Raw genomic sequence first — 25126 nt, forward strand, 5'->3', positions numbered from 1 at the left:
TAATGCAAAGAACACCTCTTGCTCTCTCCAAGTTTCCTGATCTACAGCAATGGCTGCAAGGGAGTCATCCAGCAGTGATTCTGATGGTTTTTTGCGTGAGGACCCTCCTCACCACAAAACAAAGGACCACTTCATTTGGAAATTTCATGACATCCCTGAAGGAAAAAAAAAGGTTAATGCTGCTAAGGTAACCTGCAAGATATGTGGCAGTATTTTATCCAGAGGCAATCCTAATAAAAAATATAGCTTTGGAAATGCCAATTTAATTAGGCATGTCCAGAGAAGACACCCAAAAAACTATGCCAGAGAGAGTGTGAGGGACCTGGCACGGAAATTACCAAGAGATGGCAGCAGCACCTCCACTGGTGGAGCAACACCTTCAGGAACACCACGTGGAAGAATGATCCCTAACGTGCAGCCGGTGTTTGCAGGCATAAAATTTCTATGCGTGGACTGTGATGAACTGCTCTGTTATGGGGAGCAGAGCGTTGAACTCATTGCTATAAAGAGACAGGAACACCGCTGCCCTCCCCGTCCCTAATTTTTCACAATTTTTTGCTCCTGTTGAGCAGTTTTGGAATCCCTGTTTTTGTTTTTCCCCTGAAAAAAATCCCAAAAAATATAAAATAGTTTTAAAAAAATATTTTAAAAAAAAAGTTCTTTTCAGAACTACCTCCAATTTATAAAAAAGTGCTACATTTTTTTAAAACTCTGTCATTCTTTTTTCTCCATAGTACGCTCCCCGGTGCGCGTACCGGGCGCTCCCCCTGTGAAAATTGAAAAAAAATAACTTTTTTTTTGTCCCGCGGGACCCTTTTATGGCCCCCCACATTAAACCTAGTGGGTCAGGGGGGGGGTGTACCCTACCCCCTTTTGGTCATTTCCCCCTTTTATTTTTAGCCACCTCTTGTGTCTCGGTCCTACCGAGACACAAGATGGCGGCCGCTCCGGACTGTTTCGAATGTTTACAGACACCCGAGAGCCAATCAGCTTCTCGTGCGCAAGTCGCGTGGCGCGCCCGGAGCGCTCCCCGGTGCGCGTACCGGGGCACGGCTCTAGATATATAAATGTTTTTGAACCTAAATTACTCAAAATCCTCTGGAGCACATATCTTGAGACATAGCAAAGGCACATCGGGCTACCAGTCCCTAAAATTTTGCCAAGTTTGGTGAAAATCCATTCAGCCGTTCGAGCTAAAAGTGCGACCGACCGCCCTATGGAAATTAACATGGGGAAAACACATTTTGGGACCCCCCTTTTATCTCGCCCCCACTTGACGAATCCCCCCCAAACTTTCACAGAAGGAGCAGAGCGCCGCGAGGCAAAGTTGCTGAAAAATTCAGGCCGAATCCTCAACCGGCGCCAAAGTTATTCCAAATAGAATGTTGCGATTTTCCCTATGGAAATCAATCCGAACTATAACTACCTACTGGCAACCGCCAGTTGGTAATATATACTACACAAGTATTTCAAAATCAGGACTCATTTGAAAACCAGCAAAAAGCCAGTAGCAAGACTTACAACAACAGATAGCCTTACCGTTAACGATCTTACAGGAATTGAAACACTGGAAGAACTTAGAAATGAAGTGACGACAGATGAATTAAATAGCCAAGAAATAGTGCAACGAGCAATGGATGTCGGTATTGAGCAGGACAGGGAAGAAAGTCCTTACAAACCACGCTCTACCTTCAACCCGCAAATGCCATTTGATGCCCTGGACACATTCTCTGATGCAATGATCAAAGATCTGCAACAGTTTTGTAAGAAACAGAAGGCCGAGAAAGGTGGACTTAATCTATCCCAGGAAGAGAAATTGGCTTTAACAAAATTGGCTAATGACCAAACTGTCATCATAAAGCCCTCCGATAAAGGGGGTAAATGTGGTGGTGCAAACTAGGGAGTAATATCATCAAGAGGCAATGAGGCAGTTATCGGATGTAAGCTGTTATGAAGAAACCACTTTTAAAGCATATCAACAAAGTATCCAAGCGTATGATGAACTGATAAATAAGTGGTACAAGAAAGGAATGCTTGGAGATGAAGAACATTTATATCTACGCAGCTCTAATCCCATTTGCCCGACTTTTTATCATATCCCTAAGCTACACAAAGACCATTTGCACCCCCCAGGAAGGCCTATTGTTTCTTCAGTTCATGGGCTGACGGAACATGTTTCTAAATTTCTTGATTTTTACTTGGCAAGCTTAGTAAGAAATCTGACCTCCTACGTGAAAGATACCAAGGACTTTCTAACAAAAATCCAAAATGTGCAATGGCAATCTGACTATTTATTGGTTGTCCTAGACATAACAAGTCTATATACTTGTATTGAACATTCAAAGGGAATTGAGGCGGTTAATGTATATCTGAAGAAAAGACAACTAAGATATGCTCAACATAACTGCATGTTAATTGAGTTCTTGCAATTTTGTTTGAATAATAACATCTTCCTCTTTGAAACTACATACTACAAACAGATATCTGGTACGGCGATGGGCACCTGCTTCGCTCCCAGCTATGCGAACTTGTTCGTTGGCTGGTGGGAGGAGCAGGTGCCCAGAACCTACAGGGACGACATGTCAAGTGGTAGAGTGATAAAATGGCATCAATACATCGATCATTTTATCATTTGGCAAGGTACTGAAGAAACTGCCCACAATTACATCACACTCTTGAACAATAACAATCTAAATCTGCATTTTACAGGAACCATTAGCCCATGTTCTGTGGACTATTTGGACCTTAGAGTGCAGATTATTGGGGGTCGGATTGAAACATCTTTGTATCGAAAAATTACGGCTGGAAATTCGATACTGCATGCAACCAGCAGTCACCCACCAAAACTAGTGCAAAGCATCCCCTACGGGGAGCTATTAAGATTAAGGAGAAATTGCACGCGTGATTGTGATTTTTATGAGGCAGCTACTGATTGTATGGCCAGATTTGTCATCCGTGGGTATAATCCCACTTCATTGAATAAAACACTGCGCAAGGTGAAAGCGATGACCAGGGAGAACCTGCTAGATGAAAAGAAAGAGAAAAAAACTGAAACAGGCAAATTTAGACTAATCACCCCATACTCAGCAGAAGCTAATCATCTGAAACAGATGCTGAGGAGAAATTGGCATATTCTAAAAGCTGATAATGTTATAGGTGAGGATGTCCCGAATTTTCCCCTGGTCACATTTAGGAAAGCCAGGTCTATTTGTGACCAATTGGTACGTAGCCACCTAGAGAAAATACCTCCCAAAGAGAACACCTTAAGAAACATGAGAGGTTTCTTTCCTTGTCACAAGTGTAAGGCTTGTAGGAATAGCAAAAGGGTTCTCACATATACCATAAAAGATACAGGCATGGTGAAGAAAATCGGCAAGTTTATTACTTGTAGCACACCGTACGTGGTATATTGTTTGGTGTGTCCATGCGGGCTCCAGTATATTGGCAGTACAGTACATCCATTCAAAATCAGGATACTGGAGCACATGAGAGCAATTGACAAGGTGGACCAAGCGTACCCTGTTGCAAGACATTTTGCAGAAAAGCATAAGAGTGACCGTAATCAGTTACTATGTTATGGTCTAGACTCGGTCCCCGATAACATCAGAGGGGGGGGACAGACTTAAGAAACTGCGTAGGTTGGAGTCTAGATATATCCTCGACCTCCACACAAAAACACCATGGGGTATTAACAGTGGCGAGGACATGATGGTACACATTGGTATATGAATAAGTTGTAATCTGCAAACTGTAACTGTAATTGAAAGGTAGATCGTAATCTGAAGATCTGTGGATAGGAGTGTATACATGTATATATGTACATAGAGACTATCAGAAGTGGAACTTTCCGAAATGAAATTGGCACCTTGTTTGTTCGTTTGCGTATATATCTTCACTTTGGATTGAAGTTTAATGATTGGTATGAAGGCATAAGAGAAATGCAGTCATGAATAACCCTGGTGGTCCTCTATTTGCAATATTATGAAATTGATGAATTCGATTTAAAGATTTGTGGCAACGATAAAATATTAGTTAAAAAAATGAACAAAATGTATAAAAATGTATAGTAATTGTAAATAATGTATGGTTGATTTTGTTTATGTTTAGGATAAACAGACTTGAATATAGGTGGGGAAGGAGAATTGCCGATACACGGCTTATTTTTTTCTTAATGGCAAAATGTTAATCGACAACAAGTACAAAAAGTGCGCATGTGATGCAGTTACAATCTGTGTACAATCACTTCTCGATAATACTTATGCCAAGGGTGGTTAAGCATGTTTTAAATAATATAGAATGTGCTTGTAAGTTGATTACATCACTGTAAATATTCACCACTCTAAAATGGCGCTGGCTATAGTTAGCCAGCCGGTAGTCCTTACTCTACCTTAAGGTGTGTTTAAAAACATGACGATGTCTTAGGGTCATTGACATTGAGAAAGGCTGAATGCCGAAACGCAAGGGCGTCTGTCTTGTCTAAAATAAAGCAACCTTTTTGAAAATATACCCCGGGAGTGCGGAGAATTCTTTGTTTGACAATGGAAGAATTTGAGCTGATATATATATATATATATATATATATATATATATATATATATATATATATATATATATATATATATATATATATACACACACATTGCATTCTCTCTAAAATCAGATCAATACACTCCTGTTCTTGTAGCCCCACCTGCAATCTCCCTAAAATCATGGTCACATTATGCACTTCATATCTCGCCCTCTTTCCCTAACCTCACAGGCCCTTATCACTCTGCATGGCAAACTTTCATTTTGACCTTGTGATGTCTTTCCTGTCCATAAGGGTCTCATTGCCATCCTGACTGCTTAAGAGAATGACAAGCATCCTTTCCCCATGACTCCTTACAACTAGCACCATTAAAAATATGCGAACATTGTCTGGGAATATGTCGGAGTCTAGAAAATACCTTCCCCTTATTATTTTTGAAATAATCTAACAACGCCTTGTTCTTCAAAAATTAATCTAGCAAATCCATTAAACTGGCATGGTTAGGACAAAAAGAAATTCATACTAGTGTTCCAATCATGACTTTTTTTTTTCCTTTTTTTTTTTCTTTTACAAAACCACATACTCCATTGATTGTTTTTCATTATTTTTTTACTTTTCCCTAGGATTTTTGATTATGGCTGGCTTCTTGACTAATCTCTATACTCCTTTCTAGTAAGAACTTTGTGTCCGTCATGAGGCCTGTTTTCTGGTAACCGGTGGTTTGCACATGTGGATAATTAGCAATTAAAGGGATTTGCCAGTATTCTCCGGCAATTCTCTGATTGTCCCCTGTAGAACTTTAAGAACTCCCTTCATGCTGAATCCACTCCACATAGATTCTAATTCACCATACCCTACACTGCTTAATAAATGTGAGTACATTTCCAGATGTTAATTTCTCTCCTGTCCCCCACAGGAATTACCGAGAGCTGTGCTCCCTAGGCCAGTTTATTGACTCCTCTAATTACCTAGCATCTATGTGATGTGATATCCATTAGCCCAAACGGTTTCCTTAAATCGTAAAAGAATGTTCCATACTAAGTTTTGATTCATATAATCTTAAATTCCTTCAATTTAGTGATTTTCTTTAGCACAGTAAAAAAAAAAAAAAAACGCCCGTCAAATGACCTCCCTCACTCTTGGGTGCTAGGAAATCACTGCTGCTGCTTAGTCACCTGTAACTATGTGATGGAGTAAGTTCAGTGAGATATCAGTACATACAACCTCTTGCCATCTGCTTTATTGCATGTTTTAAATTTGTGGTCGGGCTAGTGCCTAAAGTGCCACAGTTAAGAATCTCTTACGGTCTCAAGAAGGAAGAGGATCTTCTTGGGGGAGTTGTGATGCTATCTGTAATTGACTCTGCTCTGGCTTCTGCTGTAGCATTATCAGCCAGATGAGATTGGTTATTCCACCAAGTATAAGAGAGCTGCTATGATGTAGGTGATGCAGCTGTACTTGTAAGTAGTTTGGTGAGCTTGTGGAGAACGTCTGTCAATATCCCATTTTTCTTTGTATATGTATGGTGCACTTGTTTACTGAGTTCTTGAGTGCACCATGGTGCTGAGGCCTTTTGCTTTGACAAAGATGTTTTCATGGCTACAATGTATGAATGTTATTGCTTGTGCTAGGGGTTCTATATACAAGCATGAAGGAGGCTGTCTAACCTGCTGAGAGTGATCAATGACAGGCGAGTCACTCTTTATTCCTTGGACTTTGCGGAGTACTATGAGTGCATTGCCATATAGGTTTGAGGATGATGCATGCCATCCTCCTGTCTTGTGTGTGCAGTTCATGTATTGACTGTTCTAGTCTGCAGGGATGCATGTGTGTGTGTGTGTGTGTGTGTGTGTGTAGAAGAGGTGTGCAAGCCATGTTTCTTTTAAGAATAGTGCATCAGGTTTGTTCTGTGAAATATCTGATTTTGCTTGCCAGTATGACCACAGAGTGTACTTTAAGCATGAACTGGAGAGTTTAGTCTGTGACTAAAGTGTGGCTGTTGGTGAGAGGAATATGGGTGAGATTTCTTTTTCTTAATTTGCTGGTATGGTAATTGCAATTGTGTGGCTTGGGTGCTAGTGTGATGCATGGTGTTGAGAAACATGGTGAGGCTGTCTTACTTGAATAGTAGGGGTTTTGACTTTAGGCTCTTCCAAGCCCAAACCTGTGATAATCTTGACTGTCCACCATTCTCTGTAGACACACCGACAAGGAGTTGTCCTGAATTGCAAAAAGATAAAGAGCATGACTAGTGTGTTCTGTGGCTTTTGTGGTATCAGATCTCTAGTCTGGAGACCTTAAGGATATTCCCTTGTAAGTGATGCAGCAAATCTCAAAGTTGACGGGAGTTTGGAGTGGACTGTAGTGCATGCCCACAAGGGTGGAAGTAATCTTGTCCTTATTCTTAGTTATTTGATTTGGGCACAATTGTACAATGCATTCTCTTTTTCAAAATCTAGAGTGCAGTATGAGATGCCAGCAGTTTGGCATTGCCACCAACTAGATGGTAGATGTGTTACGGTCTATATCTGCGATAGGGTTCGATGGTGAATTCCTAGCAGGGAGAACATGTGAAAGTCCATTAGTGTTTCCTTGGTGATCCCCCCCCCCCCCCCCCCAATGTTCAAGGGAATGTTGCATACAACGATGAATCTAGAGTTTTGTCTTTGAATAATTTCACACCCCAAAACTGTGTTTTAATTTTTTTTTGAGAGCCAGTCCTGGGGCTTATTAATTGCTGGTGCTGATAAGATTCTGCGTCACAGTGTACTTGTAAAGCTTGACCCAAGGAATTGTATGTTGGCAGTGGCTTGAAAAGTAGTAGAGGGTCAAGGAGCTAATCTCCAAAGGAACATACTAGATAATCTGTGGACCATTACTTTTAAGAGCGGCACATGTGAATGATGATGGATATATTTTTGTGTCTACTTAGTCAAGGTCCCCTGGCTCATGATTGGCTGGGTGGATGAGTGGTGCCTGAGCAAAAGGCTCAGTCTTTTGGTAGTGGGGAAGGAACGAAGTGCATACTGGGACAAAAGCTGATCAATAAGAGACCATCTCGTTTTATTTTGGCGTCTTGCTGTGACAAACTTTCGCTCTTGTAGCTTCATAGAAGCAGTTCTGTGAACCATCAATATTCGTATTCTACCAAGTTAATCCGTTACATTTTTTTTCACGTATCAAAAATAGCATTTTCGTTTGAATTATTATCGGATCATTGTTTGCTGATTGGAAAATGGCAGGGTTTCTGCAAGTAACACCAGCACTTCTTTATTTGCAGCTGTTAAATCATCCTAGCACTGTCTTTTGCGTAGGCAATTTTTTGGTGTGTGCGGTGCGCACCAAGAAAAGACTCACGGAGAATGAGAGATTGGCAACATTGTTGTGAAGTTTTTGCACCTCGCACTTTATTAGATAAATACGATCATATATTAGGAATTTGGTTGATGGCGGTATGACGATGATTTTTAAACATTTTATGACATATCTTTTTATGAAATTAATGATGATCTTAAAAAAATGTTGTTGTTTTTTTGCATTGTTTTTATAAAATTTTGATATGTGGTTTTTATATTCAAAAATGCTGATTTTTAACAATGTATAATGTGTGTATTCTTTTCATGTACCGTGCCTTTTTTGATATTGATTTATCGAAGTTTTCAAGGAATTCCATGATGTACAAAGTAATCAAGTGGCCTCTAGGATACATAGATGTATATGCTAAAATATTTCCCACACTGAGGCGCATGCCGCAGGATTTTCTGTCACGGTCCTCGAGGCTAATGCTTGGAACAACCTTTGTAAAATTCAAAGATTTTGTGTTGAGGAAGGCCCTTCAGTCCAGGCAGGTCCTGTTAAAGCCTTGTATAGGTCCAAGGCTTAGTGCGTACACCTATCCATTGCACAAGATAAACATTTGTGCCACTGTAAAGGCGAGGCCTTACTAATTCTAATGAATAATGATGGTCAGGGGAACATACTATAGCACAGACTTGTGTAGTTTAAATCTTCAAAAAGAACACCAATGCCAAACACAAGCCAGAACAGGCTCTCCGCTTGAAAATTTGTATTACTGCAGCATTATCGGGAGGTTCTTTATTGGAAATATATCCACCAATAAGATTTTTTTCTTGCCTGGATTGGTTCATACTAAGGACTTCCCCCTGGCATACACAGTGAGTTGTCTGTCTTCCCCTGCTACCTGTACGAAAATAGAACTTGTATCTCTAGAGGAGTATTTCTCCATTCTGGATGCCCTGAAGAAGCCTGCCACGGGTGAAACGCGTTGGCTGTATTGGCCTTTCTCTTAAACATTTGACAAAGGATCAAAAAATTCTGACTTCCTCTCATCCTAAGTGCTTGTGTTTGGCATTTGTGCTGTTCATACTTTAAATGCTTGTTTATGTTGCCTCTTAGAGTTGTTTTTTTTTTTGACCTTACTAATTCTATTGAGGTCATGCTTCAGCCTACTATGTACATTGTTTAGGTAACCATGTCATAGATATTAAAGTCTAATACAAAAAACCTGAGCTTTGAGTGTCTATTTTGGGATATTTGACATTCTTTAAAGTACCACCTAAGCACTGTGCATCTTGATTTATAACCCACATGCTTCCCATTGTTGTACTAATATACATGTTTGTTCAGAAGTGTTTTCTTCTGTACTGTTCTCAGACTAATTATCTTCAGGCAGGTACTGCTCAAGTATTTTTAAAGTTCTTTCGCTTGCAAATATTTAATCATGTTTATCTGTACTTCTAGTCTTTCTAAATTACATTTTAGTACTTTATGGTTTTGTGAAAATTCCGTAACACTTGGAATCCAGTTGATAATGAGTCTAATGCACTTACCTTTTCTTGTTTTTGTAGCTCCAGGGCCCACAACCGCAATCGACATCTTGTCTGTGAAATGCGTTGACCTAAGAAAAAAACATCACAGCTTGAGCTGGTTCATGCCATGGGGTGAAAACCAGTGTGAGAAGATTAGAGATTCAGAAGAAGCAATCAACAGGCACATAGAGGCCAATGATATTGTATTTTCGGCTCACATTCCCTACATCGGCAATGAAATGACTCCCTGGTTCCAGTTCTTGCTTTTAATTCTGCAGCTTGATATTGTGTACAAGGAGAAGAACTATATAGGTAAGTCATTCTAAAGGTTGGGCAGAACCTGAGACTAATGAGAAAAGTAATCCACAGCACGGCCATTTGAATTGACAGACCTGTAGAGCTCTACAGAGTACATTCCTTGTAATATTTAAAGATCCAAAATTCACGTCGCAAATCTTTTTTTCTTTTCTTTTTTTTCTTTTCTTTCTACCTTCCACACTGTTTAGGAGTTATTTCCCATAGTGATTCCTAGCTGGGATGCGGACAAGAAAAGATAAAAATCTCCACAAAATGGAAATTGTTGGCATGGGATATTAAAAATGGCAGCATGTGGCTGATTGTGGGAGGATGCAGGAAGACCTGCCAATGAGCAGCCGCACTGTGTAGATGGAAAAAGAAAGCTGATGTGCAAGTTTGACAATACTAACTCTAATCTTAAAGTGGAGGAATAAGATCGTTTTTGCCTTTGATCGGAGGATTTCTGGTGCCGACTGCTGTCTCTTGACCTGGGGGTTGCTAGTTCTTCTCGCTACTACCTCCAACGGATTCCACCCTTCATCTTGTATTGTCCATGCCTCACAGCTGCGGCTGCTGGGCAGCAGTCTCCGTGTTTTTTCTGTTGACTTTGGATCTTTGGCTGTTGTCTGCTGGACTGTTTTCCTGAGGGGTGACTAGGATGGCCTCTTAAGTAGGATGGGCTCTAATGGCATCTGGGGTGTGTTCTCTGGCCCGACAGTGGTCACAAGCGGCCAGTGCTTGATTAGATGCTGTGGTGGGCCTGCCTGGTGTAAATGTGGGTGTTCTGGGAGAGATCCTGCGACCTGCTTAAACCAACAACCATACTGAATTGGCAAGCAAAGGAAGCCTGTCTTTTGCAGAGGACTCCAGCTTTGAGGTGCCATTAACATATGGTGGTTTACTACCTTGCCCTCCCTATCAGATTGCACAGGAACCCCCCCCCCCCCGCCCCAAGAAGAAACAAAAATGTTTTTTCCCCTTCCAAATTAGTGGTGCTGTTGATCCAAAGAATGGATCTGGGACAATAAGGTGACTGGCAAAGGGTATTACCAGTTTTGGGGTCTGAATTGGAAGTTACTTGTGAAACACTTGCTACCTCAGCCTGGCTATTTGGTCTTTCTGGGGTTGATGGTCTTAATGTGGAAAACTGTCAGTGGTGCTACACATGAAGCTGTGGGCAAGGGACTCGATACTTATATTCTGCAATTCCTGATTCAGAAAGTTTGGGATTGCGAAAAGGGGTTAGTGGCCTAGCTTTTATACTCCCTGGCAGTACAGTGAATACAGTTAAGAATCCTTCTCTAAATAATGTTGTTCAATCTGCAGGTAGTCCCATGATCTTTTCAGACTATGAATCAGAAGTCGCGACAATACAGAGCCAAGATTTGCAAGGCTCACCAACACGACATTGTCACAGCATAGCACCATGACCGACGACACCTAAAAAGCAAACAAATGGGATCTGGAGGTGGCGCTGAAAGGATTATTCTCACGGCTGAGCAAACAAAAGAACTAGTCGCACAGATCTAAAATTCTGGAGAACTATGGAGACTATGAGCAAAGTATTAAATGTCCTACCCCCCAGTCAACCCCTGCTCTGAAAACTACCTCCTCTAAGCCACAGACGTGCATCCTGGGTTCTGCAGATCAGACCGTCTATTTAGGCAACTCAAACCCAAGTGGAGGTTCATCATAAGAAGTATTAACTCCACGCTGAAGGATATAAAGAACTGTATCGGACAATTTACAGGTGCTAGGGATTACTGAAGGATATGAAGGAGACTATGCTGAGGTTTTTGTTGTCTAACTGTTTAGACAAGCTTTTCCTAAATTTGCGGATTGGGACATGGACTCCCTCATTCAGAGAGCTCATAGATTTCCATTTCAGTAGACTCCTAAAGAAAGATCACTGCAGTGTCCACAGCCATACTAATTTATTCTGGGAAATGTATCCTCAGACAGGATAAATTGTTAGGTCCGATTATTTGCCATGAGATGGTGTAGCTCTGTTTTTGGCTCCGGGAACTTGTAATTGTACTTCAGAAAGGTGAGTCAGCAGTTTTATTGCTTGAACCTGCAAATTTACACATTCACTATAGGGATCATAATCTTTACTGTCCCGATCTGGCTAAAGTGTAGGACCTACTTGGACAGTGGCAGTTTACTGAGAAAAGTGTTCAGGGCAGTCTGAGTAATACTCCTTAAGACTAAAAGGTGTTCTCGATTAAGTGATGCCACTCTCATACCATGTCTGTGTGTGGTTAAGGACGGATGCTCAAGTGAATTACTGTATAGTTATTTACTAATTTTATGTGTTCTCTTTTAGGAAATAGGCATTCATTTAATTTTATTGGCTTTTTGCTGCTAGCATGGGTGGGGCCTTGCATTTGCCAAAGGATGAATTTACTAAATCCATCAAGTGATACTACTTTCTTTTTGGGTTTTTCTTTTTCTCTGAGGTCTTAACTTTTATGTCAAGAGAATATCAGGGGGGTAGGGATAATAGTACCGCGGCTATTGGCTCTTTGGATGGGAATACTTTAACTGGTTAATGTTTGAGTTATGGGAAGTGGTAGGTTTGAGGAAGGGGCAAGATTTTTAGGGTCAAGCCTGCGGGAGCAAGTGCCTGGATTGTGAGACGCTATTATTAAAAAAAAAAAAAAAAAAAAAAAAAAAAAAAAAAAAAGGGCTTGAATCGGGCCCATTTTTTACCATTTGTCTGCTTTAGCGTCACTCTTCTTTACAGCCATCGTAATTGGCATTGCAGCAGAAACATCACTTCTGATGCTTGCTGTGGAGCATGGACCAAGTACGGATTGATTCAACTTAATCTGTGCCCATCCCCTGCTCCTAACGTGATTCAGGTACGATTTCTACCCCCCGCCCCCTCCCAAATCTCTCTCCCTGCCCGTTGCTCCCTCCATTTTTATTCTTGTTTAATTTGGTGTTTGCAGTCTGCCTTCTACAGTCTGTCGAGTGCGACTTCCATCGCCTTAGTTCGCAGGCCAATTCCTCTCCTTCCCATCTTTGCGGTTTACACCCCATCTTCCCTCCTTTTGTCATCACTTGATTTACCTTCCTTTCGCCATCATTGCTTGTTTTGCCAAGGCATACCCGTGCACTGGTCCCTGGTGGATTTTAAACGCCTCCTGGGCTATGTTTTGCTAATTTGCCTGCATTCAGGCATTGTTGGCACAATTCTGACTTATAATCCAGTTCAAACCCTTCTGCAAGCAAGGGCATAGCTTGAATTGATGCAGGAGGAGAAGTGACATTGGGGCCTAGAGGCCTCCGGGGCCCAATAAAAGCGGATCATTGTATTTCAGACTTCAAACTGCGTCCAGTATAGGGTCTGTGACACACTGGCTACGCCACTATCTGGTGGCAGAGTTCTGTAGGCTGTGAAGACCATCTACCTAAAAGGTCTGTTTTTACTTCAGTTAGGCTCTGCGTCATGTATCACGCGAATTTTCGGTAATGACACAAACCCCGCCTGTTAGTTATCTTCCCTATTGAAGGTCTGCCAAGTAAAACAGGTTGCCAGCATCCCAAGAGTCTTGCCAGAATTTTCAGCACAGACTTCTTTTAATCAAGGCACTTTGCATAGCTTAACTGGGCCCGAATCATCACCAACTGCCCTTGAGTTATGACATTAGCGTTCTAACGTATCCCTTGTGTTCATTTAATGAGTAGAATCACAGTTGGGGGAGAGGGGACTGGACTTTTCAGAAATCAGCCAGTTTTCATACCACAAAAATGTTATGCTTTAAGTGGACATCATGTCTCCTGGTTTTAATTTTTTGTGTAAATTGCATAAAAAAATGTGCTTTTGGTCGAAGGAACATTCACGTTTCTACTTGAAATAGAAAATGTGGACTTTTTGAAGCAATAAATGGGATTTGAATGTCTGTAAAGTTAAACTGCGGGCTAAACTTCAGTTCACGTTTTCCTTGCCTGGAATAGGTAAGGAAATATGACCTGTTTACGTTTCTCAGCCTGGGAAGGTGGTGGGAGAGAAGGCCTCTTACTTGCATGGCTGTATACTCTGCCTGTAAACAGTGACCACTGCCTTCCCTGCTTCACCAAATGCGCCAGAGCGAAAGAAAGCTTACCGGCTTTGCCAATGTCTTTTACACCTGTTGTACAGCAGCATGGCTACAAGTAAAGTTAAAGAAATGTGCTGACTGTTTAATATTTCTAACTTTACCTTTAGCTGTGCTGCACAGCCACTCTGCTGTACATAGCTAAAAGATCTTGGCAAAGTTAATAGCTTTCCAATGGGCGATACCAATTGGCTTTGCTAATGCTTGTTTAGGTATGTAAGGGTGTCGCTGTGAGTTCACAAAGGTTGGGATGTTGCAATAGGGGGGTAACAATTAAAAGCCGGAAAGTTGCAAGTCTTCTGCTTGTTAGTTGGGTCATAAATGCAATCAACACTTTACCTAATATGTCACATCATAGTTGGTAAGCTATTCGTGGCCTAAGTTGGATTGTAAATGCAATGAGGTCCTTGACTCATTAAGTAGCCGCTTCCTATTCTCAGACCTCAAATTATGTTTACAGGTGACTCTTATTTCCATCCTAGAGTCCGGTAAGCGTAGGAATTTGGGGTGTGAGATATTTGCAGCATCTGGCAAGGAGGCTTTCCCATCGCTGAGATACCCTTTTGGTTCAGGGGAGAGAATGGTAGGCCAGTGATGTGAAAACTGATAATTTTAGGTGATGAATTATTGCTTTGATTATGATAGGGGAGTTTCAACGACTGTTTGCTCTTTCTTTGTTGCTATTCAACTTAATCTGGGGAGTGTTATTCAGCCTGGTCTTAGTTCACCTTTCTGCTTCCAAATCTATAGCAGTTGAATTAAGAAATCTAGAGGTTCCCTGAAGCCTGTGCTTTAATGGATGTCTGGCACTCTGTCTCCAAAACCAGCATTACATTTGTCTTTGCACCTTATCTTTTATATTTCCAGATTGATATGATCTTTGCTAGTCAGGTGGTCCTTCCGTACTTGGGGATAAAACGAGTCACCAGTCATAATGCATAATCCCTTTAAGTGAATCTGAGCTATTTTCATATACCTCCGGCTCCACCCAGATGGACATTTGATCACAATCTTCTAGTAGACACCTCTTCCATCAAGTTTATTAAAGGAGTACATTGAGGGAATTTGATGGTGTCCATGCTGTGTCAGCAACCTTTACTGTGGTGTGGGATTGCCTAAAGATGTTTATACAGCGACATATTTTAAGTTGCGCCATAGGGCAAGGCCAGGTTGAGCTAGCAAATGAGGTACATTTACGTTCTAAACTTCTTGAATTGGTGATTGATTAGGAAGTTAGTGTTTGTAGGCTATTATGTCTACTACACCTTTTCATTTTTTAACTAAGTGCCTTTCAAATGTTGCTGAGACGCTTTGGGATGGAGCCAATAACCGACTATGTGCCCATTAGCACCTATTTCTTGAGAATACCAACGAAATAATCAAATATAAGAATACTATAAATTCTATTTACAATACAATGGCATTTATTAAGCTGTCGCCTACTCCAGAGGGTCCGTCCTGCGCTAATGACAAGACTGCCACAGAGAACAGATTAGCATACTAGACCATCGATTTAAGCATTTAACATGTGGTTCTTCAAGCCCTTCCTAAATGTCCTTTACGAAGAAGCAAAAGAAAGGATGGATAGAAATGAATTCCAAAGTTTTGCTCTCGGAAAGGTAAGGGATCTCCCACTGCGCCTAGACCGGTGGACTCTCAAGGTGTGTAGGGACCTTTGGGAATTAGCCCTGAGGAGATAATCAACACTGGTCAGGACTGCATTCAATGCAATTCTAGAAAGTATTTTCTGTAGACCCGATTTTTCTTTTTTAGGTCTCGCCTGAGCTAGCACGCATGCGCTGTCTGCGAGACTTTTAAGTAAGGGCTTTTCGACTCTAAACACATGCTCGTGCATGAGTTTTTTTTTTTTTTTTTTTTTCCCCACCTGCTATAGGCCTTAAGACATATAAGACAGCACGCAAAAGGCCCAAGGCGGCTGCATGTCCTGCCTTCTGTGTACTGTGGCCTAGGCCGCTTGGGAGCGAGCGTTAATGCCATCTGTTTCCAATGTTCACGTTAATTGGAAACAGATGGCCCGATGGCGGTCAGCGATGGTCGTGCAGGGTTTCTCCTGAAGCGGCAGGCACAAGCACGCTCGCGCACCACTTCCGGGCTTGTTTGCAGAAGTTAGATGCCCAAAAGCAGCCCTCCTGGACGAAAGCTAAACAAGTGTCATACATACAAGGGCGACTTCATACCTCCAATAATATTTGATAATTCGGAATCTTCTTTTCAGTCGCTGTGATTTCTACCTCCTAATAATAAAGGGAGGCGAGCAGGAAGCTTGCAACAAGTGTCTGCTGCAGGGAGTGTGGTGCCAGACCGAGGGAGCCTCTGCAATGCTCGGTGCACAACCAGATGCTTCGGGGAGAGGGCAGACTGGAGGAGAGCGGCTGCAGACGAAGCGGAATTCTGGCTGGCCTGCAGACAGGCACCGTGCACGGATGGGCGTGGAGGACATGCCGCCTCCCCAAAAATTAATCTCGAGTTCACACATTTACATGCAGCTCTCGAACTGCTAACGCTGTGAACGGGCGCCCTCTGACATGGACCCGCGGGTCCACTCCGGCATAAACCTGCATTGGTCTGGATTTAGAAAAACAGTAAATGAGAATCATCAGACCCACCTACCAGGTGTCTCCCGTCAAATATGTGCTGTGTCTGAACTGTTAGTGCAGAGATGTAAATTCGAATCCAGATGCCCCCTACCCCCATTGTGTCATCAGTTTCGTTTTCTTTTCCCCCTTGGGGTCCCAGCAATGCAACTGTTTTGTGGGAAGTTGTCTACTCTGAGCGAGGGAGATGATCTACTTGAAGCATCATAGTCACCCCCTCCTCCCCTTAGATGACTAGCGCCCGGAGGAGAGGCTGGGGCCTGCCGAACCTCCCGCCACCCAGCCCGCGGGGACTGTGGAAGGGCCGGACTGGGCACCATCCGAGGCAGGAAGTCAGCCTCCAGTCACCTGTCCCTATTTCCCGCAGCTGCCGGTGTGTGCCATGCACGCACCCCTTGGCGTCCCCATGCTGCTGCCTCCAGCCTCCCCCCCCCCCCCCCCCCCTTAACAGTCATGCATAGAGCACTGCCGGGGTGAGGGTCAGAGTCTCTGCGGGCTGGCGGCGTGGTCGGCTGGCTCCCCGCGGGGCATGCATGGGGTGAATCCAGGGCACGGAGTGCGCTGCCACTCCTACGCTTCTCCCAACGGTTATGGTAATTATGGGTTTTAGCCGAGCAGCCAGCGTGTGAAACCAGTAAATCCTGTTTTACATTTCCCTCTGGATTTAATAGGAGAGATTTCAGTATGCCCCCTGGGTTCGAAAGTGAATGACAACTGCATTTCTTTCCCTCTCTGAGCTCCACACACTGCTGCCTTCCCTTCCATGGGATGCCACCCCCTGGCCCCCTCCCCACCAGCTCCCTCCACCCCCCCTCCCTGCTCCCCACATAATTAAACACTACTCAATGCAACTTAAATACACTCCACATATTACAACTCAGTGCCACATAATTACACGCTTCATATTTACACTCAACTCAATGCATACACTCCACGTAATACCACTCGGTACCATATAATACACGTTACATAATTACTCAATTCAAAACATACACTCCACATATCGCCACTCAGTGCCACATAATTATGCTACATAATTACACTGCACTTAATGCCACATACACTCCAAATAATACCAGTCCACATATTACCACTCACTGCCACATAATTACACGCCACATAATTGAGCTCTAGTCAATGCAACATAAATACACTCCACATAAATACACTCTATACCACATACCACCAATCAACATAATGCACTCCACACCATAACCCAATTTCACTAAGCATAATTTCACTCCACACCACAGTTCCAGGACAAACAATTCAACTCCACACATTTTGAATACACAACGCATATTTACACACCAAACATATTTCAAATCCACAACGAACCTCCAATCCTGGAGCTGAGGTAACTAGTACTGCTAAATTGTTATGCTTTTGTATGAGTGGAATGTCAGCCTAAATATAATGTCCCTGTAACCTCCCCCCCACCCCCCAGTGAATTGCTATTTAAAAAAAAAAATCTATTCCCTAACTATAATGTCCCTTTAACCTATGGTTTTGTTAAATGAATTTCTAAGGCTTTTCAAATTCTATTTCCTAACTGTAATGTCCCTGTAACCTGTACTTCCATAGCTCTGTATTTACTTGGTTGGATTAATAACTGTAGATTTTTTTCCTAGGTTTTTTAAAAATCTTCCTGATTAGTCGCAGTGACGTGTATGATCGCGATTACATCACAAACTCACAAAAAAAAGCAGACATTCAATGGTCAACAGCAGAATCATAATTTCTAACTAAAAAATGTATTCTAATCATCACACTAAATATATTACTATATGTAGATCAGTCTCTAAAAAATGTTTAAAGTCCTGTGTTTTGTTGTTGTTTTTTTTGTCAATATCTGTAAAAAGTCTTTAAAATCTATATTCTGTTTTTGCGAAGACTCCGGGAGTTGTGGTTATGTTGGTAACCACATGATCTTTCCTTTTTTTTTTTTAAGTGTGAAATGCATATATACACACTTTTTAAAAATGTTGGACACCAGGGGTTTATTACTATATTGTATAAACTTGTCTTTTTACTCAGTTTCTCTAAACACCTTTAAAAGCTATTTTCTATTTTCATGGTGATTCTGGGCATCGCAATGACGACGTTATCCGCACTGATTGCAAATAAGTTTCGAAAATGCAAAACAAAAGCGTACATTCCATAGCTATCTACACATTCAAAATTGTTAACTATATAATTGATTCGAACTATCACACTAGATACATCAATATATTCTCTAAAAACATTTACCCCGAAACTTGCCATGCACAACAAGACCTACTGTGACACTTTTTGGGGCGGAGAAATGTTGTGAATATTTTTGAACCAGCGCCAAAGAAATGGGCAAGTCAAACCGCTTTTCTTATGGAAACTAGGTCCTAAGTAGAGCTACCTACTGGACACCGATGGAAGCTAGACCGGCAACTGTCTGTTGGTGTATGGTGATATAGTCTATATCATTTGGAGTAGTTTCTAGGCAACTTGAAGAGCCAACTGAATGAATTTACTCAAGACCGGTGCCAGTGTGGGATCGGGAATCTTTCAGTATGAGGACAACTACTTGCTTGCTATTCAGGCATGGTGAACTGTGTTCATCTGAGGTTTAATGTTTAATCACAAGACTCCATTGAGCCAACCAAGATGGTCCCCTCGTCTGAGAATGTACCACGCAGCTGGGGGAGCGCTGAACTGTAAACCAGTTTATGACTTAAGGATGTTTGCTGCATTATGGCTTCCACAAAATCTCTATGGTAAATGAATATTTTGTGATGCTGCTTCATGATGCTTTGTAGCCATTTTGCACATTAACATGCATAGATAAAGTGCACCTCATGTAACTCGTGATTATGCATGTCCCTGTGGTAGTTTTACCCTTCGTGATCCAAAGGGCGTTGTAAATGCAATCACTTTGTTTATGCCATTTTTCTTACTGTTTGTCTGTTATATTACAGAAGAAAATGCTATGATTACTTTGGACGTATCTATGGGTTATCGTGATAGCCTCAGTGAAGACTGGACCTTGATTGCGCACTCAAAAGAGCAGCGTAAATTAAAATGTGATGCTCAGTTTGAAAAGGTAGGGCATGATTGCATTTTATGTTCACATTTATACTATCTACTTTGCTTGACCCTCTTTTTTATTAATTTGTGAGACTTTCTTTTTTGGAGGCTCATACCATAGTTCAGACGCAAAACTGCAAATGGGTCTAATTTATGCACGCCATTGGCTAATTACGAGCGTTGATCAATCCTAACCTAAATAAATTACGCTACACGCTGAAGTTTAGTGCTGAGTGTAACCATTCTCTAAGTGCTATTCAGGGATCTGTTGAGCAGTGCAGGCCAGGTGTACACACTTCTTGAACTGAGGAACATCTCGTCACATGATTACCAACCACCCATAAAGAGTTCCTCTGCTCCCTTGGCATACTTTGAGCCTTCCATAAGCCTGACACCATCAGGCTTTCCCTTCTTCTGGTCAACTTATTATAAAACCTACCACTACCTTCAACTGTAACCAGGTTTGCACAGTATCACTTAAACATATACTAAACAATTTCTGCTGAAAGAAGTTCAGCTTTCCATGCTGTAATGAGTTTTTTTTCTTTCTTGATGGTCTACAGCTGGGCATTCGAGAGGGGAGATTCTGGAGCATTTTCTTTGTGGTTGTGGAAAGTTTAAGTAAACCATTTGTGTCCCAGGTCTTCCACCCTCCCCTGGGGTAAGCAAAAGGAACAGTCTGGCGTACTATGGAATTAATATTGTGCATACAAACTGATTAAGCTTCTGGAGGTGACCCTGTTCTTCTTGGATCTAGTATACATGACCAATATACAGACCTCTCACGAGTGTGTCAGTGGTACATCTGCACATTGTGTGAGGGCTGCAGTCACCACAGACCAGTAGGCATTGAGAGGTGCAGGACCATAACCTATGTAGGAGATCTGCATTTATGTGTTTACATCGCAGGCACACAGAAGTGGTGGTATTAAAATACCTATTTATTTTGTCCGGCAAGAGATGTGCCCTCTGTATTATGTACGTTTATATGAGTTTAAATTTCGAGCTCCTTGGTATGTATGAGGGGCTGGCGAGTATTCTGTCCCATTCCTTCTCTGTCCATGGTTGCCCTCTGTCTGTTTCCCACCTGTCCCGTAGGCTCGACATGGGTTTGAGTGCATGTGTGAGTAGAGCCTCTACTAGCCAGTGTACTATATGCGAGCCTGCACCCATGATATGCAAGTACTGCAGCAGAAAGTGTGTTTCTGGCTCAGTCGTTATGTCTCCCCATGCTACTGTCAAGGACCTCACAATGAAGTTTTGTAGAAGGAATTGTCCTGCCGGTAAATCATAGTCCGCCGCCAGTGTCTTGAAAGAGCAGGGAGCCGTCGGAGTAAAGATCTCCCAGTGTCTCTAGGCCTGCCCTGTGCCAGTGCCCCATCGGACGTGCCCATTCTCCCCCGGGGCTTCCTCGTGAGCGGGATCAGTGGGGGGGAATCACACCCCAGATAAGGTTTAGACCTCTTCTAGCACCTATGCGCCAGCGCCAGGTATATCTGGGATGGGCGTGGGAGACTAGCAGTGGGGTGAAACAAGTGGTAAATCTGAGATTTAGACCACGGCTGCTGCATGTCCGCCGTGTCATCCAACCCCGCCCTGCTTAACCATCTAGTTACCCACTGTAGCTGGGCCGCTATATAATCCAGTTCCATATTTAGAACTGCCAGCCCTCCATGGCTGGCGGGGGCATATCATTTCCACAGCGCAACCCGGGGCCTGCCCTTATTCCAGATTAGGTCACGAACCAGGCATCCCAATTCTCGAAATATTTTGGCCGGTACAATGACCGGGAGGTTTGAAAAAATAGTATAGCAGTTTTGGTAGTATTATCATTTTTGTCAGTGTAATGCGGCCCATGAAACTTATCGGAAGGATCTTCCAAAAGTGCACCTGAGCTCTAACCACAGAGATTGCTCTAATTAGGTTTCCTTACAATATATCGGTGGGGGACAAGGGTGTAGTTATTTATAGACATGTTTATTTCCACCGTACTGTCGGTAAGCTCCCGATTCAGCCCAGTTTAGCCAGTGTCACGACATTTTCTCAAAGACCCTGAGGGTATCTGTTATTGTCGTGGGGATGGTGTGTAGGTCTCTTACGTACAACAGTAGGTCGTCTGCATATAATGAGATGGTATGTATTCCGTCTCCCAACTGTATGCCCCATTCGCCACTAGCCTGTCGGAGTCTCATCACCTGTGGCTCCATGGCTAAGGAGAAAAGTAATGGGGACAGGCGGCGACCCTGTTGCATGCCCCTTCTCACCTGAATAGTGTTTGAAATAAGCCATCCTGTCTGAACTCTGAGAGTGGGGCGTCGATTTACCAACGGGGCTAGGCGTTTGGCTATTATTGACGCGAAGATTTTATAATCCGTGTTTAAGAGGGCTAGTGGACAATAGGATCCTAGGGATTCAGGGTCTCTACCGGGTTTGGGGAGAGAGATCAGCAGCGCTGCATTTTGTGTGTCAGTAAGAGTAGAGTTGTCTACAGAAGCTTCATATACCTTCAGCAACAGTGGTGCTAATATGTGTGCATAGGCCTTGTAAAACTCTCCCAGTAGGCCATCCGGTCCCGGCGTCTTATAGTTCGACAACGAAAATATGCTCTCCCTAACTTCCTCTAGGAGAATAGGATCATTCAGTTCTACTGTTTGCGAGTGGGGTGAGGTAGGGCTATCTTGCGAGGTAGGCCTGCACGTCAGTTGAAGTGGCCTGCAAGTGAGACTTGTATAATGCTGCGTAGTGCATTGTGAACTTGCGGTGTATGTCCTGCTGTCTGTATACTGTAACACCCTGTGGAGTGCATAGTGATGTCACAGGCAATGCCTCCTCATCTTGGCGTATCAGCCATGTCAGTAATTTGCCCGCTTTGTCCCCCATGTGGTGTGTCCATGCTGAGTGCGCTGCATAATTGAGGTATTAGAGCCGTTCTAACAATCGAGCATGTTCCTCCCTATTCCGCGTTAGCAATGCAGTGGAGCCCTCGACCGCCTCCCTCTCACTAGCTACTAGTTTCCTGTCTAGGGTTGTAAGATCTTTTACTAGCTGTACGCGCATTCCTGCCTGTGTTCCTAAGCAGTGTCCCCTTGTGACCACCTTGAAAGCGTCCCACTCTAGTAATGCCGTCTAAGCCGTGGCTGCGTTTTCATCAAAGTACTGTGCTATTGTAGTTGCTATTAGTTCACGGAATGGTGCATCAAGCAGGGTGTCCGACACCAGATGGCAATCGGTGGTGTGCTGCCCACCCACTCTAGTCCCAGCACATGTGGGTTATAGTCTGAATGTGTCCGTCCCAGATAATGCGACGCAGAGACATTAGATAACTGGTCGTCCTAGACCATGAATCGATCTAAGCGTTCTAAGGTCATGTGCTTCCGAATAGTATGAGTGTATTCTATCTTGTGGATTTCTGTCGCCATGCATCTTTCAAGTGCTATTGCGTTGCCCAGTTATTTAGTTTCGGAAGAGGTGTGGCGCCGCGGCTAGGGCGACTGACTCCGGAATCTGGGGATCACGGTTCGATCCCCGGCACAGGCGGCAGATTAGCCCAGCACCATGTGACTCTGGGCAATAGCTTGCTTAATCTTCCCAACGGCCCCCGGCGCCTAGAGACCCTTACGGGTGATTGTGCGCTTTACAAATTTGGATTATATTCTATATTATAGTGCTTTCATTGCGGCATGTGTGGTTGTGCCCGGTAGGGGGGGAGGAACACTCTGGTGAAACCTCCAGGACGCTATTGTAGACGCCTCCCAACACCATGGGGGTCTTGTGCCAGGCGGCCAGCTTGTGTGACATGGTTTCGAAAAATGAGGCCTGGTCGGAGTTTGGCGCATATAATGACGTTATGACCACCAGCCTGCCATCCATTATGCCTTTCACTACCACATAGCGACCCTCTGCATCTATTAAGGAATCCATGATTCGAAAGGGAGTCCCTGGCCGCACCCATATCAAGACTCCTCTAGCAAACGCTAAGTAGCCTGTAGCATATAGCTGCCCTCTCCATCTCCTGTGCAGCTGCATCACCTCTGACTTAGGCAAGTGTGTCTCTTGGAGGAGGGCTATGTGATATCTTTTGAGGTATGAGTGAACGAGATACCTGCCCGACCATTCCACGTTCCTATTCTAATTGGGGCCATGGTATTCAGTTAATGTTATTGTATAAAGCTGTTTTAAGCCAACAGCCATGGAAAGTTAGAGCATTTTAGCTGAAGACAGCTCGATGGAGATACGGCGACCGCAACCAAGTCTCCAATTAACACATCCCAGCTTGTGAAAGATGGCATAACAAACATAAACCGCATACAAGAATGCCAAAAGGGCGCTGTGCAACAGGCAATCATCCAATCAGTTAGTGGGAGTAACATTTAACTAATGCCGACGGGGGTGGGGGGTGTTACTGTACGCAACAAGCTGTAAAGGTCGGGCTATAGGGATTGTGCCGCAGCAGTATCCCACCCTCCAGTCAGGTATGTGTGAATCAGGCCTTTATTACTTAACTCAGATATGATGTTCTCTTTGGGAGGAGGGGGGGGGGAAGAGAAAGCAGATGTCCCTTGTATGTTAACACTTCGGTTCATTTTGGCTGTGGCTCCCGCTTCCCACTTCGGTCTGTACCTTCGGCTGCAGTACAACATTTCTTCATTCTTCAGCAAATAATTCTACAATGTGGCCTTGGGCAAACATGTGATACTTGCATGCATGACGTCGCGGCTCTATCTTTGCCAGACAGGGGAGTCCAAAAGAAAGATGGAGAAAGCGGGACTAAAGAATGTCATCAGAGGTCTGCGGGATGACCTGAGTTAGTTCGCATGAGTCCCGTGAGGCTGGGAAACCAACTGAGCGTTTGTTGTCGTTGGCCTGTCTGTGTTGGCTAGAAGTCGAGGCGGTTTCATCTTCTTGTATCCTGCTGATGACCGCGGCTGCCTGGAGAGCCCTGCGTTGGTCGCTTAAAATCTGGCCTGAGCGTTTGAGAGGCTTGGAATCATTTCCGTTTCTTCTCCCTGCGACGGCGGCCCGACGGGGGCAGTTTCTCTCATGCCCGTGTGGAGTCCTACTTGTCGAGCCAGTCCTCCGCCTCCTGAATTATTAAAGAAGTAAGCCTTTCCGCTTGCAGCTACTCAGTTTCACAGGGAACATCAAGTAATACTTGTACTTGTAGCGTGTAATCTGGGAAAAACATGACTTTGATTGCCGGTCTGTATGTCCTGCAATTTTTAAGTTTCTTGAAGTATAGCGTCCCTGTCTCTATAGTTCAGAAAGCGGATTAGGAGCGGTCTTGGATTTGAACCCGGAGGCGGGGGCCTCGCCGGCACTCTGTGCGCTCTTTCGATGACTAAGTACGGAGAGTGTGTGTCCTCAGGCGTGCGGAGTCAGGACTACACATGGGCCACTGGGTCTCTACCTTCCGTCCCCTCCGGCAGGCCCACCACTCGGACGTTGTTACGACCGGCCCGGCCTTCGGCGTCCTCTGCCTTATCTTCCAAGTACTCCACACGATTCAGCAGGCCTTGAATGTGCTTATCCGCCGCATCTGCTTGCGGGGAAATGTCAGCAAAAGTGGTGGTGGGATCTGTGAACTGTCAGATCCGCATGGAGTAAAGTTAGGTCGTGGCCACCTTGTGAATCCTTTTTTAAAAATTCTTTTTATTTATTTTTATTTCCTCATTCCCATCCAACTCCAGACCACTA

At 43.4% G+C, this 25126-nt stretch overlaps 1 protein-coding gene across 1 annotated transcript in view; it reads left to right on the forward strand.

Annotated features, from left to right (window-relative positions):
- Positions 1-25126, forward strand: part of WLS (Wnt ligand secretion mediator) — a 298562-nt gene that overhangs the window by 92706 nt on the left and 180730 nt on the right. Inside the window, exons 2-3 of the mRNA XM_078668822.1 lie at positions 9397-9669; positions 19324-19448. Of these exons, the coding sequence (XP_078524948.1) occupies positions 9397-9669; positions 19324-19448 (398 nt within the window). The remainder of the gene's footprint in view (positions 1-9396; positions 9670-19323; positions 19449-25126) is intronic.

The sequence above is a fragment of the Lissotriton helveticus genome, chromosome 1_2, assembly GCF_964261635.1.
Source record: "Lissotriton helveticus chromosome 1_2, aLisHel1.1, whole genome shotgun sequence".
NCBI lineage: Eukaryota > Metazoa > Chordata > Amphibia > Caudata > Salamandridae > Lissotriton > Lissotriton helveticus.